This window comes from Octopus sinensis, unplaced genomic scaffold, assembly GCF_006345805.1.
Source record: "Octopus sinensis unplaced genomic scaffold, ASM634580v1 Contig09778, whole genome shotgun sequence".
Taxonomy (NCBI): domain Eukaryota; kingdom Metazoa; phylum Mollusca; class Cephalopoda; order Octopoda; family Octopodidae; genus Octopus; species Octopus sinensis.
Genome location: NW_021831922.1, coordinates 15,001 through 34,158, shown reverse-complemented (window position 1 = coordinate 34,158; position 19,158 = coordinate 15,001). Strand labels below are relative to the sequence as shown.

At 38.7% G+C, this 19,158-nt stretch overlaps 1 protein-coding gene across 1 annotated transcript in view; it reads left to right on the top strand.

The window, feature by feature from the left end:
* Nucleotides 1–2,619: 2,619 nt before the first annotated feature.
* LOC115228186 (metalloprotease mig-17-like) overlaps nucleotides 2,620–19,158 on the top strand; it is a gene marked incomplete at its 3' end in the record, with an annotated part of 23,930 nt that continues 7,391 nt past the window's right edge. Inside the window, exons 1-4 of the mRNA XM_029798828.2 lie at nucleotides 2,620–2,650; nucleotides 7,165–7,255; nucleotides 8,938–9,015; nucleotides 17,116–17,255. Of these exons, the coding sequence (XP_029654688.2) occupies nucleotides 2,622–2,650; nucleotides 7,165–7,255; nucleotides 8,938–9,015; nucleotides 17,116–17,255 (338 nt within the window). The remainder of the gene's footprint in view (nucleotides 2,651–7,164; nucleotides 7,256–8,937; nucleotides 9,016–17,115; nucleotides 17,256–19,158) is intronic.

The window sequence follows — 19,158 nt, the reverse complement described above, 5'->3', positions numbered from 1 at the left end:
AGCAAGCTTTGTTACACAAAAATTTGATCACTATAAACAAACCATCTGTGTGGTTGTTTGGTAAGAAATTGTCAAACAGTCATACGTCGTTGAGGTGTGATAAGAAGCTTGCTTCCCAACTATTTGGTTCTGGGTTCAGTCCCACTGTATGGCACCTTGGGCAAGTGTCTGTTACTATAGCTACAGGCTGACCAAAGTCTTGTGAGTGAATTTGGTAGAGGGAAACTGAAAGAAGCCCGTTGTATATATATGTATATATATTATGTGTGTGTCTGTGTATATGCTTGTGTGTCTGTGTTTGTCCCCCCGCATACACACATGATTGCCTGACAACCAAAGTCGGTGTATTTATGTCTCTGTAACCTAGTGGTTCAGCAAAAGAGACTGATAGAATAAGTACTAGGCTTACAAAGAATAAGTCCTGGGGTTAATTTGTCCAACTCAAGGCGCTACTCCAGCATGGCCACAGTCAAAATGACTGAAACAGTTAAAAGAATAAAAGAATATATAATATATATATATATATATATATCTGTGAAATAATATGTGACAATTATTCAAAAGCGAAGATAAAACTCTGAGTTCGGATGCCGAAGAAATGGTGTTGTGGATTTCCCCTCGGCATCCGAAACTCAGAGTTTTATCTTCGCTTTTGAAAATTGTCACATATTATTTCTCAAGTAAATTCCCCTATTTACATAATATTGAGGTCTCTTTCTTTCTTTTGTTATATTACCGTTTTTACAATATATATATATATATATATATAATATATATATCGAAATCGAATTGAACCAGCCAGGATCCCTGGTCTGGTGGTACGTAAAAAGCACTATCCGACTCGTGGCCGTGGCACGTAAAATACTCCAATGCGACCGTACGACAAGCACCCTTGCCAACCCCTTTGCTTGTGAAGACATGTGGGGGCAAGCGAAATCGAAATCGAATTGAACAAGCCAGGATTCCCTGGTCTGGTGGTACGAAAAAAGCACTATCCGACTCGTGGCCGATGCAGCACCGCCTCGACTGGCTTCCGTGCCGGTGGCACATAAAATACACCAATCTGACCGTGGCCGTTGCCAGCCCGCCTGGCACCTGTGCAGGTGGCACGTAAAAAGCCCCACTACACTCACGGAGTGGTTGGCGTTAGGAAGGGCATCCAGCTGTAGAAACATTGCCCAATTAGACTGGAGCCTGGTGCAGCCTTCTGGCTTCCCAGAACCACGGTCGAACCGTCCAACCCATGCTAGCATGGAGAACGGACGTTAAACGACGATGATGATGATGATGATTATATATATACTTTATTCAAAAGCAGCAGAAAATTCAACAAAACCTGTTACTCTGAGTTTCACGTTCCCGTCGTCGGTAGCAAAAACTGTCGACGAACGGAACGTGAAACTCAGAGTTACAGGTTTTGTTGAATTTTCTGTGCTTTTGAATAAAGCATATTACTCTACCACTGGTATTTGAGTACTCTTTTTCCACCTTGTTTCACATTTATGTGTTACTCCGGTATATATATATATATATATATTATATATATATATATATATATATCTGTATGTATATATATATATATAGATATAGATATAAATGTTTGTTGATTCACCAGAAGCAATAAACAGCAGAACTCAATACATATGTAAGAGTATTTTTTAATACATACATTATATTTGAAAATTTTGATTTTCCAATAGTCACAGTTACTCGTTTTTCCGATCATCAGTTGGCAAACCACGCTTGGTTTTCTTGTTTTTTTTTATAAATATTCTGTTTCTGGTTATTGTTTTGAAATCTGAAATGAAAGTTTAAAGGAATTCTTATCTTTCTGTGTCTTTGTTTAAAAACCTTTGTGAAACAACCAATGCAAAAATGTCTGCTTCAAGCTCACACTTTTGATTTGATTTCTTGTTTTTGTGGTAGTATTATTTATTATAAACGTCATAAACTTTACACAATCAAAGTCATGAAATTGTGTTTCCGTTTAAGCAATGTTCCGAAATAATAATTTTACGTAATGCTTTTAATTAATGCTTTTAAATTAATGCTTTTCAAAAACAATGACTGTTCATAAATTATGTTTACAATTTGAAAAATTCCGAAAAAGAAAAGGATAACACGACAGAGTTTATTGTAAAGCAAAGGCAAACAAAAAAAAGTTTCATTATAAACATCAGAACTCTTCCATGTGATATAACCAGAATCTACATCATTTGAAGTGTATTTTTAGGAAATTTCATTTAAAAATAATCATTTTTCTGGAAGTTATGTGAGGAAGGAAAGTCAGTGCTTTACTTCCTTTTTTTTTTTTTTTTACTTGTTTCAATCATGTGACTGTGGCTATGCTGGAGCACCGCCTTTAGTCGAGCAAATCGACCCCCAGGACTTATTCTTTGTAAGCCTAGTACTTATTCTATCGGTCTCTTTTGCCGAACCGCTAAGTTACGGGGACATAAACACACCAGCATCGGTTGTCAAGCAATGCTAGGGCGACAAACACATATATATATATACATATATACGACAGGCTTCTTTCAGTTTCCGTCTACCAAATCCACTCACAAGGCTTTGGTTGGTCCGAGGCTATAGCAGAAGACACTTGCCCAAGATGCCACGCAATGGGACTGAACCCAGAACCATGTGGTTGGTAAGCAAGCTTCTTACCACACAGCCACTCCTGTGCCTATATATATATATAAACATACTCATAATTTTCCTGCACCCCACCTCTCCCTCATGTCTCTCCTCTCAGCCATTCTCACCTAAATTCATTTGTTTCCAATTTATTATGTTTTGTGTGTATTTTGTTTGCAATTATTTTATTTTATTTTTTGTATTTTGCTTTTCTTTTTTAAATTGACAAAATCAGTTTCGTGTCTATTGTTACAGTAAAAGCTGTTATCATTCACCATCATTACCATCATCATCATCATCATCATCATCAATACCATCTTCAACATCAACACCATCACCACTATCACCATCAACACCAACATCGTCTTCACCACCACCATCATCACCATTATCACACCATTACCACAAACTCCAGCATCATCATCTCCATCATCATCACAATTACCATTATCATCACCATCTTCCTCCTTTTCTTCTTTTTCCTCCTTCTCCTCCTCCCCATCATCTCACTATCATCATCATCATCATCAATCACCACCACCTACCATTATCATCATCCTCTTTTCCCTTTTCCTCTCGTTTCCCCTCTCCTCCTCCTCATCATCATCATCATCATCACCGTCTACCAATATCATCATCACCCTCTCCTCCTTTTCTCTTTCTCTTCCTCCTTCTCCTCCTCCTCTCCATCATCATCACTATCATCATCATCATCACCACCACCACTACCATTATCATCATCCTCTTCCCCTTTTCCTCCTCGTTCCCCTCCTCCTCCTCCTCATCATCATCATCATCATCACCTCTACCATTATCATCACCCTCTTCCTCCTTTTCTTCTTCCTCCTTCTCCTCCTCCTCCTCCTCATCATCATCACCATCATCATCATCATCATCACCACCACTACCATTATCATCACCCTCTTCCCCTTTTCTCCTCTTTCCCCTCCTCATCTTCCTCCTCCTCCTCCTCATCATCATCACCTCTACCATTATCATCACCCTCTTCCTCCTTTTCTTCCTCCTCCTCTTCCCCATCATCATCATCATCAACATCATTGTATTCATTCACATCATCATCGTGGTCGTCATCCTCATCACCACGACCAGCCCCATCAACATCACTACGTTCATCGTATGATCAGTATCACATGCACATTGGCTATAATCGCTATCATCAGTCATCAATCATCAATCATCAGCATCATCACCATCATCACCACCAACAATACCATCCCTACCCCACCACCCGCATCATCATCATGATCTTTATTTCACTCACATTCATAATAATTGCTATCATCAATCATTAATCATCACCACCACTACCACCGCCATCTCCACTCTTAGTCCACACCCTCATCACAATCACAGTTGCCGTCATCACCATCACCACCATCATCATCATCATCATTATCATCATCATCATCATCATCATCATCATCATCATCATTATCATTATCATCATCATCATCATCATCATCATCATTATCATTATCATCATCATCATCATCATCATCATCATCATCATCATCATCATTATCATCATTATCATTTCATCATCATCATCATCATCCTCATCATCATCATATCATTATCATCATCATCATCATCATCATCATCATTATCATCATCATAATCATCATATCATCATTATCATTATCATCATCATCATCTCATAATCATCATCATCATTATCATTATATCATCATCATCATCATTCATCATCATCATCATCATCATATCATTATCACATCATCATCATCATCATCATCATTATCATCATCATCATCATCATTATCATCATTATCATTATCATCATCATCATCATCATCATCATCATCATCATTATCATTATCATCATCATCATCATCATCATCATCATTATCCTCATCATCATCATCATCATCATCTTATCATATATCATCATCATCTCATCATCATCATCATCATCATCATTATCATCATTTCATTATCATCATCATCATCATCATCATCATCATCATCATTATCATTATCATCATCATCATCATCATTATCATCATCATCATCTCATCATTATCATATTCATCATCACCACCATAATCATCATCATCATCCTCATCATCATCATCCTCATCATCATCACCACCACCACCATCATCATCATCATCATTGTCATCATCGTCGTCATCATCAACACCACCACCACCATCATCATCATCATCATCATCACCATCATCATCATCATCATCATCATCATCACCATCATCATCATCACTATCACCATCATCATCATCATCATCATCATCATCATCATCACCATCATCATCATCACTATCACCATCATCATCATCATCATCATCACATCATCATCATCACCATCATCATCATCACTATCACCATCATCATCATCATCATCATCATCACCATCATTGTCTGCAGCAGCACCATCATCACCACTACTGCCATGCTATTATCATCATGTTCATCATCATCATCATCATAACCACCACAACCACCACCACCACCACCACCATCATTATCATCACAACAATCACCACCATCATCAGTAGCCACATCATCATCAGCAGCAGCAGCAGCAGCGGCAACCCTGTCACTGATAAAATCTAATAATGTCTAAAGACAAGACAATCCCCACATGACAACCATGAAAAAAAATATAGCAAAAAATAAACAACAACAACAACAACACCTAAATTACTGTCAGCTTAATTAATGAAACGAGAATTTTCTAATTATGCATTAAAAACTCATTAAAGTACATGATCAAGTATGAAGAGTAGGTGCCTAGGTTCAATTCCTGTGTTGTGTCCTTGAGCAAGACTCTTCACTTCACATTGCTGCAGCCTGGTCCACTGTAAATGAGTACTCTTTTTACTCTTTTTACTCTTTTACTTGTTTCAGTTATATGTGACTGTGGCCATGCTGGAGCACCGCCTTTAGTCGAATCAAATCGACCCCGGGACTTATTCTTTTGTAAGCCCAGTACTTATTTATCAGTCTCTTTTGCCGAACCGCTAAGTTACGGGGACGTAAACACACCAGCATCGGTTGTCAACCGATGTTGGGGGACAAACAACACAGACACAAAAACATACACACACACACATATATATATATGTATATATATATATATACTATATATATATATATATAATATATATACATACATATATACGACGGGCTTCTTTCAGTTTCCGTCTACCAAATCCACTCACAAGGCTTTGGTCGGCCCGAGGCTATAGTAGAAGACACTTGCCCAAGGTGCCACGCAGTGGACTGAACCCCGGAACCATGTGGTTCGTAAGCAAGCTACTTACCACACAGCCACTCTTATGCCGTATATCATGATCGTAGTTTCAAATCCCGAACTGGGCAGTGTGTTGTGTTCTTGAGCAAGACTCTTCATTTCACATTGGTACGGTCTACTACCTGTCTGTCTTGTCATTCACAGATGAACACCATCAATCACTTGTCCCTGAAATTCCTTCACCTGAATCACTTTTGGGAGGTGAGGTTGCTTCTCAGCTGACCAGAGTCTTCAGCCAGTTGGCCAAAAAACGTCCAGGCAAGATGACCCTCTAGGTCGCTTTTTGTGTCTTGGTTTCCACATCAGAATTTGAAACACTGCTATGAAAGTAACATCCACAATGTCTCAGTTTTCTTCCTTTATGGTGAAGGAGGCAACTCTTAGAATATTATCATAAAGAAGCTGGTTTGTTGTATGGGATTGCCTGTTGATGTTAAGTACTGCTCTCATAAGCATTGTGTATGTTCTACCTAGTTTTCTTTACTTTGCTTTAGTTAGCATTTCAGCATTTAAGCTGGCCAAATCCAGCCCAAATATCTCACCTGTTTTATGTTCAAACTGGCCTAATCTCATACTTACCATATATTCTAAAAATAAAGATCCCATCATTGATATGAGAAAGATGGAGATTGTGGAAGCACAACGGCTAGTGGTTAGAGCAGCGGACTCACAGTCGAGGGATCGTGGGTTCAAATCTCAGACCGGACGATGTGTGTGTTTATGAGTGAAACACCTAAGCTCCATGCAGCTCCGACAGAAGGTAATGACGAACTTCTGTGACTCTTTCGCCACAACTTTCTCTCACTCTTCCTGCATCTTACATCTCACCTGCGATGGACTGGCGTCCCGTCCAGGTGGGGAACCTATTCGTCAAGAAACCGGGAAACCGGCCCTTATGAGCCATGGCATGGCTCGAGAAGGAACAACAACAAAGATGGAGATGATGTGAATGGTGGGGACCAGGACAAACACTCAAGTTACAGACTTGTGTGTAAAGTGAAGTGGACAAGGGATTCGAACCAGAGGTGGGGGCATGTATTGAGTGACCACTGTAAAGGGAGTGGGTACAAGGGGGTTGTGTTCTGAGGAAGGGATTCAATGATTTTTAGGGGATGCTCTTGCAATTTTTCTTTGACATTTGATTTTTATTTTGATATCCCATCATGCTTAGCTGCTTGTATGTTCTCTCATTGATCCCTTTTATTCTCCTGCAGGTGGTTTAACAAAGGGCGCACAAAGAATGGTAACCGGAAGCAAGAGACCATTACAGAAATGCAGGAGTTTTATGCTGCGATGGTCGATAGAGTGAGTAACCTCTTTTGGCTGCTGCTGCTGTTGTTGTATGTGTGTGTGTGTGTGTGTGTGTGTGTGTGTAGAAGAAAAACGACCATCTTTGGTTTCAAGACGAAAGGTGTCCTTCCATCAGGATAATACTTGGCCACATACAGTGAGGATGACATTCCAAAGGCTGGAGCAGTTTGAATGGGAAAGCGATGTCCCACCCACCATATTCACCATAATCTCAAGATTAATCAGCCGAAATTGCTAGGATGATCCGGTTCTTGACTGAAGATTGAAGGCTTTAAATGTCCCGTCCGTGTTTTTTGTATCGTCTTCTAAATGTTATGCGTTCTTGTCCCAGTTTGTATTTATATATATATATATATATATATACATATATATATATATATATAACCAAAAAATTAGCAACAAGAATGGATCCGGTAATTTAGTACAATTGTTTCATACTATAACAATTTATTAAAGCTTAAAATATTATAGCAAATATATGTCAAGTAATCTTGGTGCATTTAAGTTAAGTACCATATTCATTTGAATCTAAATTGTTTTGCTGAAATTATATATATATATATATATGAAAAAACAAGTCAGGATAGAAAAAGCTAAAATAATTTTATAAAGAACATTTCAGTACCGGTTTCAGTCTTTGAGACTTTTTCAACTGTAACAAGTAAATAATTAAATTTAGAAAAATTAAAAGCAATGTTTTTTTTTAAAAGAATATTTGTATAGTGTTCAAATACAAGTGGCATTTTCCTTGTTTCTGCCTTTCTCTGTCTCTCTTGTTTACTCTTGTGGGTTCAAGGTTGTAGTTAATATATATATATATATATATATATATATATATATATACATAAAAGTAAGTAAATGGTACAACGATTTTTTTCCAGTAATACCATTTATTTACTTTTACGTATAATTTTACCCTCACGGGCTATCCTTTACTGGAAAGCAATACTCTCGTATTGCATTACTATTTTCATATATATATATATACATATATATATACAAAGTTAATCCAAACAAGAAAACACAAAAAAACACAACAACGCGAGGACGTGGAACAAATATAGTATTATTGGACGCTCAGGAAAGAAGGAAAGAAGGAGGGCTTAACGTTTCGAGCAGAGCTCTTCGTCGGAAACATAGGAGAAGGAAAGATCCAGAGAAGGGAAGACAGAGGAAAAAAAATCGTCAACAGTACACATGAGGTCACATTTTGAAAGGCAAAATGTATGTATATATATATATAATATATATATATATATTATATATATATATATATATGTATATATGTATATTGTATATATGTATATATGTATATATATATATGTATATATATATATTATATATATATATATATATATATATATATGTATATATGTATATATGTATATATGTATATATGTATATATGTATATATATATGTTATATATATATTATATATATATAGTATATATAGTATATATATAGTATATATATGTATATATACATAGTATATATAGTATGTATAGTATGTATATATATATATCTATATATATATATATATATATATATATATATATATATATATATATATATATACATACACACACATGCCACATATGTTTATATATCTATATATTCATCATGACCATAGATGCTTCTTTTTATATAATTGCTGACTCCTGGATGTTTGTTTTCAGATGGATACTCGAATGAGGACGCTGACCCTTCCTAATAGAAAACTTGGAGTGACCTTAGCAGGATTTTACATCGATGAGGTCAGTACTCACTACTCACATTTTAAATTTCATATGTTTCAGGTGATACTTCTAGTATTATGGGTCTTGCTTGCATGTCTTGGTTAAATACAACGCTTATATTAGTAACTTGTTTGTACCTTCTTGAGCCATGCTTGGCTCATAAGGGCCAGTTTCCTGGTTTCTTGGCGTATAGGTTCCCCACCTGGACGGGACACCGTTCCGTCGCAGGTGAGCTGCTAGATGCAGGAGGAAAGAGTTAGAGAAAGTTGTGGCGAAAGAGTCAGCAGAAGTTTTGCCATTACCTTCTGCTGGAGCTGCGTGGAGCTTAGGTGTTTCACTCATAAACACACACATCTCCCGGTCTGAGATTCGAACCCGCAATCCCTCGACCGCGAGTCCGCTGCTCTAACCACTAGGCCATGTGCCTCCACAATGTTCCTTCTTGGGCCATGCCAGGCTCATAAAGGCTGGTTTCCCAGTTTCTTGGCTTGTAGGTTCCCCACCTGGACAGAACACCGGTCTGTCGCAGGTGAGCTGCAAGATGCAGGAAGAAAGAGTGAGAGAAAGTTGTGGCGAAAGAGTCAGCAGAAGTTTTGCCATTACCTTCTGCTGGAGCTGCGTGGAGCTTAGGTGTTTCACTCATAAACACACACATTGCCCGGTCTGAGATTCGAACCCGTGATCCCTCAACTGTGAGTCTGCTGCTGTAACCACTAGGCCATGTGCCTCCACTGTCTGGTAGAAGTTCACCATTACCTTCTGCCGGAGCCGCGTGGAGCTTAGGTGTTTCGCTCACACATCGCCCGGTCTGGTGGTGATGGTGGTGGTGGTGATGATGATGGTAATGATGATGATCTAGCCATAGAAACCATGCTACTACTGACATTGGACCTTCGCATGGTCTTCTGACTTGTCTGATTCTGTCAAACCATCCAAACAGCATGGATGGCAGATGTTAAACAATGATGATGATGATGATGATGATGATGATGACAGTAATGGTGATAATGACGATGTTGATGATGACGCCGCCGCTGATGATGATGACGATGATAATGATGATGATGTAGATGATAACGATAACATTGACAATGATGATGACAGTAATGACGATGACGATGATGATGATGATTATGATGATAATGACGATGATGACAATGTTGCTGATAAGGATGATGCTGACGATGATAGTGATGATGGTGATGGTGATGATGATGACGATGATGACGGCGACGACGACGATGATGTCAATGTCGCTGACAATCTTGAGGATGACGATGATGATGGTGATGATGACGAGTGCGATGATGATGATGGTGATGATGATGATGACAATGATGACGATGATGATGATGATGTCAACGATGACGACAATGATAATGATGATGATGACGACGATGACGATGATGGCGGCGATGATGACAATGACGACAATGATAATGATGATGACGACAATGATGACGATGTCGCTAAGTAGTGAGCTGTTGATTTCAAAAGGTTTCTGGTGAATAGCTTCAAACAAAGTTGCATTATGCCGAACCCAAACACATTCAGCAGAACAACGAACGTAGCCATGCAAAGAATGGATGCAATGTGCAACAAACAAAATGTTAATGAATACAAAAAAAAACAACAAAAAAATCTAGCATAACTCTCTTTAATCTTTTACTTGTTTCAGTCATTTGACTGCGGCCATGCTGGAGCACCGCCTTTAGTCAGCAACTCGACCCCGGGACTTCTTCTTTTGTAAGCCCAGTACTTATTCTATCGGTCTCTTTTGCCGAACCGCTAAGTGACGGGGACATAAACACACCAGCATCGGTTGTCAAGCAATGCTAGAGGGACAAACACAGACACACAAACACACATATAGATATATATATACATATATACGACGGGCTTCTTTTCAGTTTCCGTCTACCAAATCCACTCACAAAGCTTTGGTCAGCCCGAGGCTATAGCAGAAGACACTTGCCCAAGATGCCACGCAGTGGGACTGAACCCGGAATCATGTGGTTGGTAAACAAGCTACTTACCACACAGCCACTCCAGAATTTGTAACAAGACTGAATTTGGTGAAGGAAATGTTTGTAAAGTTCAGTTTGGAATGTCAAAGAAAATAGTTTATTGTACACCATAATGTTTATATTTTACGGTTTACTTGAATCAATCGTTTGACTGTGGTCATGCTGGAGCACTGCATTGAAAGGTCAAGGGTGTAGTGCGGTCATTGGCGAATATTGACCGGTAGGACTTTACTTTGGATGTTTTTGGTGGTGCGTGTTGCCCAACGATGGGTCATGTCTTGTGTGGCCTGCTTTTCGTAAAAGATTGCCCCTCCCTGGTTTAGTCAAATGGGTTTTTGAAGCTTGATGCCTGTTTCTCTTGGGCTCTTTTGCCGAACCCCAAAGCTACGGAGACATTGAGCAGGCTTTGGTAAGCTTACAGCAATGAGGCATTGGATCGTATGCAATGCTTTGAGTGTCAGAGGCTCTTTGAAAATGGAAGAACGTTCCTGGAAGATGATGGTCGATCTGGAAGACCTGCCACAAGTGTCACCCAGAAAATGTGGTACTGTGCATCGAGAATTCTTCCCTGGGGGCCAGACCATTGACTAAGAGTTCTACTACAATGTTTTGAAGTGTTTGAGGGACGATATTCGGTGAAAGCGACCGGATCTGTGGAGTATGAAGAACTGAATTCTTCACCGAGATCTTCTCACTCTTTACTCTTTTTACTCTTTTACTTGTTTCAGTCATTTGACTGTGGCCATGCTGGAGCACCACCTTTAGTCGAGCAAATCGACCCTGGGACTTATTCTTTGTAAGCCCAGTACTTATTCTATCGGCCTCTTTTTTTGCCGAACCGCTAAGTTACGGGGATGTAAACACACCAGCATCGGTTGTCAAGCAATGCTAGGGGGACAAACACAGACACACAAACACACACACACACACACACATATATATATACGACAGGCTTCTTTCAGTTTCCGTCTACCAAATCCACTCACAAGGCTTTGGTCGGCCCGGGGCTATAGCAGAAGACACTTACCCAAGGTGCCGCGCAGTGGGACTGAACCCAGAACCATGTAGTTGGTTAGCAAGCTACTTACCACACAGCCACTCCTGCACCTCACTCATGATTTTCTCACCAAAAACAACATGGCATCACTTCACACCTGCCCTATTTGCCAGATGTAGCACCTGTTGACTTCCATCTCTTCTCCAAGATGAAAATGCATCTCAAAGGTTACAGTTTTAACACCGTTGTCAAGATCCAGAGTGAATTACAGAAGGTGCTCAACTCACTTCCAGGGGCCAGATTCCAAAAGTGGCAGGAATGTTTGCACGCTGGGCGAAAAGCTTAGCGGTACTTCGTCTGTCTTTACGTTCTGAATTCAAATTCCACTGAGATCGACTTTGCTTTCCGTCATTTCGAAGTTGATAAATCAAGTACCAGTTGCGTACTGGGGTCGATCTAATAGAGCGGCCCCCTCCCCAAAAGTTTCGGGCCTAGTACCTAGATTAGAAAAGAATATGCCTTGAAGTTAGCTATCACACCTTTATCCATTGGCTGGATTTAAGAAACTGTATTCTCGGGGATATATTCTACACACACATTATCCTAAAGGTCATCTATGGTCGCTCGATAGGGTCACCAGATTTTATAGACAATTCACCCCCTGCACTTCCGATTTCAGACATAAATACACACACACATATACAATAATTTTTCGGAAGACTATTAGAAGAGGACATTGGGAAAGAAGACAGGTAAGTGATGCTATCCGATAGCACAGGTAACATCACTTTCATCTTTCATTCTCACCTGTCTCATTTTATTATACGTTTTTTTTGGCGGGTGGAGGGCATTTTATGACCCCAATGTGTTCTTTGTTTCTTATCTTCATCAGCTCGTTATGGGTAATAAAGAAATAACACATATACAATCATACAGAAGCACTCAAGGGGTGGACCCAGGGCAGCTGAGGGTCACATGCCACCCTCAAGAAAAGAAGTACGCCCTTCTAAATAATGTTATTATGTCCTATACTCGTGGAACTGTATTCCCGGATCTTTACGGAAGTTTTTAAAAATTATTTCCACGTAACTAAACACTTTTAAACTTCGTATTCTGGTAGAATGTGTTTATAAAACATCTTTTTCTCTTGGCTTTATTGAGAAAATTCTATGGTTTGTAGGATATTTGTTGTTTTTTTTCTTCAATTTCTGCAATTTCAACCAATCAATGACGTCTATTGAGGTAAAAAAACCTTCTGTGCCGTATGAATATGTCCCTCGTTTAAGAAACTTTTCGGTTTGAACGGCAGTTTTTTAAAAATAATTTCCACGTAACTAAACACTTTTAAACTTCGTATACTGGTAGAATGTGTTTATAAAACATCTTTTTCTCTTGGCTTTATTGAGAAAATTCTATAGTTTGTAAGATATTTGTTGTTTTTTTTCTTCAATTTCTGCAATTTCAACCAATCACTGACGTCTGTTGAGGTGAAAAAAACATTCTGTGCCGTATGAATATGTCCCTCGTTTAAGAAACAGATTGGGTTTATTTAGATTTCTGAAGAAAAAAAGATACCCTTCCCCCCACACCTAACCCTAACCAACCCTAACCCTAAAACAGATTGAAATGCAATAGATCGATACTAGGGTCATAATTATGGGTGACAATTTCATATGACACTGCTAGAAAAAACTGCCGTTCAAACCGAAAAGATCCGTATTCCCTTCTGACCTTGTGCTCTTGCTTCAAAACATTCCTGGGATCATGCCTGCAGGCTCTCTCCCTCTTTCTCTCTCTCTCTCTCTCACATACGCACACACACATGTACACACTCATGGAAGCACTCCGTCGGTTACAACGACGAGGGTTCCGGTTGATCCAAATCAACGAAACAGCCTTCTCGTGAAATTAACGTGTAAGTGGCTGAGCACTCCACAGACACGTGTACCCTTAACGTAGTTCTCGGGGATATTCAGCGTGACACAGAGAGTGACAAGGCCGGCCCTTTGAAATACAGGTACAACAGAAACAGGAAGTAAGAGTGAGAGAAAGTTGTGGTGAAAGAGTACAGCAGGGATCACAACCATCCCCTGCCGGAGCCTCGTGGAGCTTTAGGTGTTTTCGCTCAATAAACACTCACAACGCCCGGTCTGGGAATCGAAACTGCGATCCTACGGCCGCGAGTCCGCTGCCCTAACCACTGGGCCATTGCGCCTCCACCAAGGTGAAAGAGTACAGCAGGGATCACCACCATCCCTGCCGGAGCCTCGTGGAGCTTTAGGTATTTTCGCTCAATAAACACTCACAATGCCCGGTCTGGGAATCGAAACCGCGATCCTACGACCGCGAGTCCGCTGCCCTAACCACTGGGCCATTGCGCCTCCACACACTCATATACACATACACAGACACTCGTGTTTGCGTACATGCTGATATCTATTGCAGCCGGTTGAATTCAAAAGCTTGGTGAGTTGATAGTGGTGGGCGAGAGATGTGAGCTGCATCGGTTTAGACGTTAGTAACAAAGAGCGAGTATTGTTGGTATTGTTGTTGTGGTTATATTGTTCTTGCTAATTGTATTGCTGTGGCTGTTTTGGCAATCCTCGCACACCTAAGATCAAAGACATTTCGTTCAACCTTTGAAACACACCAAGATACCAACATAATATGTTTTTGTTTGAAATGGATTCACTTATACACTTCATGTGATGTGTTACTGTCCCTGTTGGTGGTTGTTTTTGTGTTGGGGATGGAAACATACATACATATATTTATATATGCATACATATATACATACATACATAAATACATACATATATACATACATACATACATACATACATATATACATATATACATACATATATACATGCATACATACATATATACATACATACATACATATAGACATACATACATATATACATACATATATACATACATACATATATACATATATACATATACATACATATATATACATACATACATATATACATACATATATATACATACATACATACATATATACATACATACATACATATATACATACATACATACATATAGAAATACATACATATATACATACATATATACATACATACATATATACATATATACATACATATACATACATATATATACATACATACAGACATACATACATACATATACATACATATATACATACATATATACATACATATATACATATATACATACATACATACATACATATATACATACATATATGCATACATATATACATACATACATATATACATACATACATACATGCATACACACATTCATACATACACACATACATACATACATACATACATACTTACATACATACATATATACATACACACATACATACATACATACATATATACATACATATATATATACATACATACATATATACATACTTACATACATATATACATTTGTACATACATACATACATATATACATACATACATATATACATACATACATACATATATACATTTGTACATACATACATATATACATACATACATACATATATACATACATACATACATAAATGGATACATACATACTTACATATGTGTGTAGGTGTGTGTGTGTGTGTAGAGTGTTTGGAGTAGTGTACAGATATTGTATATTGTGAAAAAGGAGGCAGTCAGAATTTTGGTTAATTATTTATTAGCATTTTCCTTCGTTAACCGAACAAAAACGAAAACCATGATTTTGGTTTTAATTTTTGTATTGAAGAGTTCGGTTAACGAATGAAAGCGCTAATAAAGATTTATCCAATTATAAAGAATACTCTCTCTTTCCCTTTTTCTCCCCTTTTTTTCCTCTCCTTTTTTTTCTCTCCTTGTTCCTCTCCTTGTTTTTCTGTGTCCATTCTGTAGAAGAGCATAGGCTCGAAACATAAAAGACTTTTTCTATTCCTGAGTGTTATACTAATACATCTGTTTGTTTTGTACACCACCTGTCTTCGTCTTTTGTTTTTTTTCTTGAACTCTCCCTATATATATATGTGTGTGTGTGTGTGTGTGTGTGTGTGTGTGTGTGTGTGTATAGCTCCAAGAGTGTAGGGGAGTGTATACACTCCCAAAACACAGGGTGTTAAAAACACCTCAGATTCATTGACCAGTGAGACAACTCACCTTCAATTCCATTAGGTATATGTAGTTAATAATAATAATAATAATAATAATAATAATAATTATGATAATAATAATAATAATAATAATAATAATAATAATAATAATGATAATAATGATAATGATGAAAATAATAATAATTATATATATATATGTGTGTGTATTAAGGGCTAAAAAACCACTAGGTGGATATATGTATATATATTTATTAATTTTTTCGTGTTAATTGTTAACAAGGTAAAAATACACTCATCTATATATATATATATATATATATATATATATATATATATAAATATTGGTAAAACGGTAAGATAACAAAAGAAAGAAAGAGACCTCAATATTATGTAAATAGAGGACATTTATCTGTAAAATAATATGTGACTATTACTCATAGTCAAGATAAAACTCTGAGTTTCGGATGCCGAAGTGAGAATCCACAACACCATCTCTTCGGTTATCTGGCTATATATACATATATATATATATATATATGGTTCTGGGTTCAGTTCCACTGCGTGGCATCTTGCAAGTGTCTTCTGCTATAGCCCCGGGCCGACCAATGCCTTGTGAGTGGATTTGGTAGACGGAAACTGAAAGAAGCCTGTCGTATATATGTATATATATATATGTGTGTGTTTGTGTGTCTGTGTTTGTCCCCCTAGCATTGCTTGACGACCAATGCTGGTGTGTTTACGTCCCCGTCACTTGGCGGTTTGGCAAAAGAGACCGATAGAATAAGTACTGGGCTTACAAAGAATAAGTCCCGGGGTCGATTTGCTCGACTAAAAGGCGGTGCTCCAGCATGGCCGCAGTCAATTGACTGGAACAAGTGAAAAAAAAAATATATATATATATATATATATATATATTCCTTTCCTGCAGTACAATGTCATATATACCAGCTCCTTTTTGTTTTCTGTTGCAGGACCCCAAGTCAAGACTGTGGCTGGACAAAGATGGACGTCAAAAGACCGAGATTAAAACCGACCAGTTTCTTAAAGCGCTAACACACTGGTCAAAACGAAGGAATCTTCCGGAACATGACCATGCTATGTTCTTCACCATGTACGATTGACTCTCTGTTTTTGCTTCATGTTTTACTTGTTGTTGTTGCTGCTGTTGTTTACGTCGTTGTTAATGTCGTTATGTTATTGTTGTTAATATTGTTTTTGTTACCTGTTGGGGCAAGTGAAATTGGAATCGGAATTGAACCAATCCTATGACTGGCACCCCGGCAGTTGCCAGTGCTGCTGGACTGACTCCTGTGCAGGTGGCTGGTAAAGAAACACCGGAGACCTATTGAGTCAAGTACACCAACATCAAAAATCTATGGAAATTGTAGTTGTGATCCCTGTGCCATCCAAAAAAGCACCATCTGAACGTGGCCGATACCAGCCCCGCCTTGACTGGCTTCTGTGCTGGTGGCACGTGAAAAGCACCAATCCGATTGTGGCCGTTTGCCAGCCTCGCCTGGCACCTGTGCCGGTGGCACGTAAAAAGCACCAATCCAGTTGTGGCCGTTTCAGCCTCGCCTGGCACTTGTGCCGGTGGCATGTAAAAAGCACCCACTACACTCACAGAGTGGTTGGCATTAGGAAGGGCATCCAGCTGTAGAAACATTGCCAGATAAGGCTGGAGCCTAGTGCAGCCTCCTGGCTTCCCAGATCCCGGTCGAACCGTCCAACCCATGCTAGCATGGAAAACGGACATTAAACCATGATGAGGATTGTTTTTGTTGTTTATGATATTTTACTCTGGTTATGCTTACCAGTCTTGCTACTTTTAGCTGGTACAGGGCTTGTCTCTGGCCCTTGCATTACAAATTCTTGTATCCCAGGAATGGTGTATAAAACTGGAAAGAAATACAAGAAATTGAGCTTTCACGAGCTGCAACACTTTCACGAGGCTATAGCAGAAGACACTTACCCAAGATGCCACGCAGTGGGACTGAACCCGCAACCATGTGGTTGGTAGGCAAGCTACTTACCATACAACCACTCCTGCGCCTATTGTTTCATTCTCTTAGATTTTTTTGATGTTTTGAAATCTTGTTGAATCTTCCACTGCGAAGACTGAGCCTTGGTTTTGGAATCATAGCCATAGACTCACGGTCATTACCTGTTCAAAAAGCTTTTGTCTTCCTTGTCACAGTCAAAGAGATCTTATGCACCTGAAATCCGATCTTCTTTTAGAGACAACCACACATTTTTGCTAATTTTCTGTCTACCAAATCCACTCCCAAGACTTTGGTCAGCACAAAGCGATAGTTGCCCAAGGTACCACACAGTGGGGCTGAACCCAGAACCATGTGGTTGGAAAGCAAACTTCTTACTACACAGCCACGCCTGTGCCTATAAGGATGTTGATGATGACGATGATGAAGATTTTAATGGTTATTCCTGAAAGATTCACATATTTATTGTTGTATGGAGTATTTAAATACTTTAAATATTTATATATATATATATATATAGGCGCAGGAGTGGCTGTGTGGTAAGTAGCTTGCTAACCAACCACATGGTTCCGGGTTCAGTCCCACTGTGTGGCATCTTTGGCAAGTGTCTTCTGCTAGAGAGTCAGGCCAACCAAAGCCTTGTGAGTGGATTTTGTAGACGGAAACTGAAAGAAGCCTGTCGTATATATGTATATATATGTATGTGTGTGTATATGTTTGTGTGTCTGTGTTTGTCCCTCTAGCATTGCTTGACAACCGATGCCGGTGTGTTTATGTACCCGTTACTTAGCGGTTCGGCAAAACAGACCGATAGAATAAGTACTGGGTTTGCAAAGAATAAGTCCCGGGGTCGATTTGCTCGACTAAAGGCGGTGCTCCAGCATGGCCGCAGTCAAATGACTGAAACAAGTAAAAGAGTAGGAGTAATATATGCTATGATATCAATAACACTATATTTATAAAACACTTGTAATATTCAACGATTTGATATTTAAAGCAATAATATTATTGCAG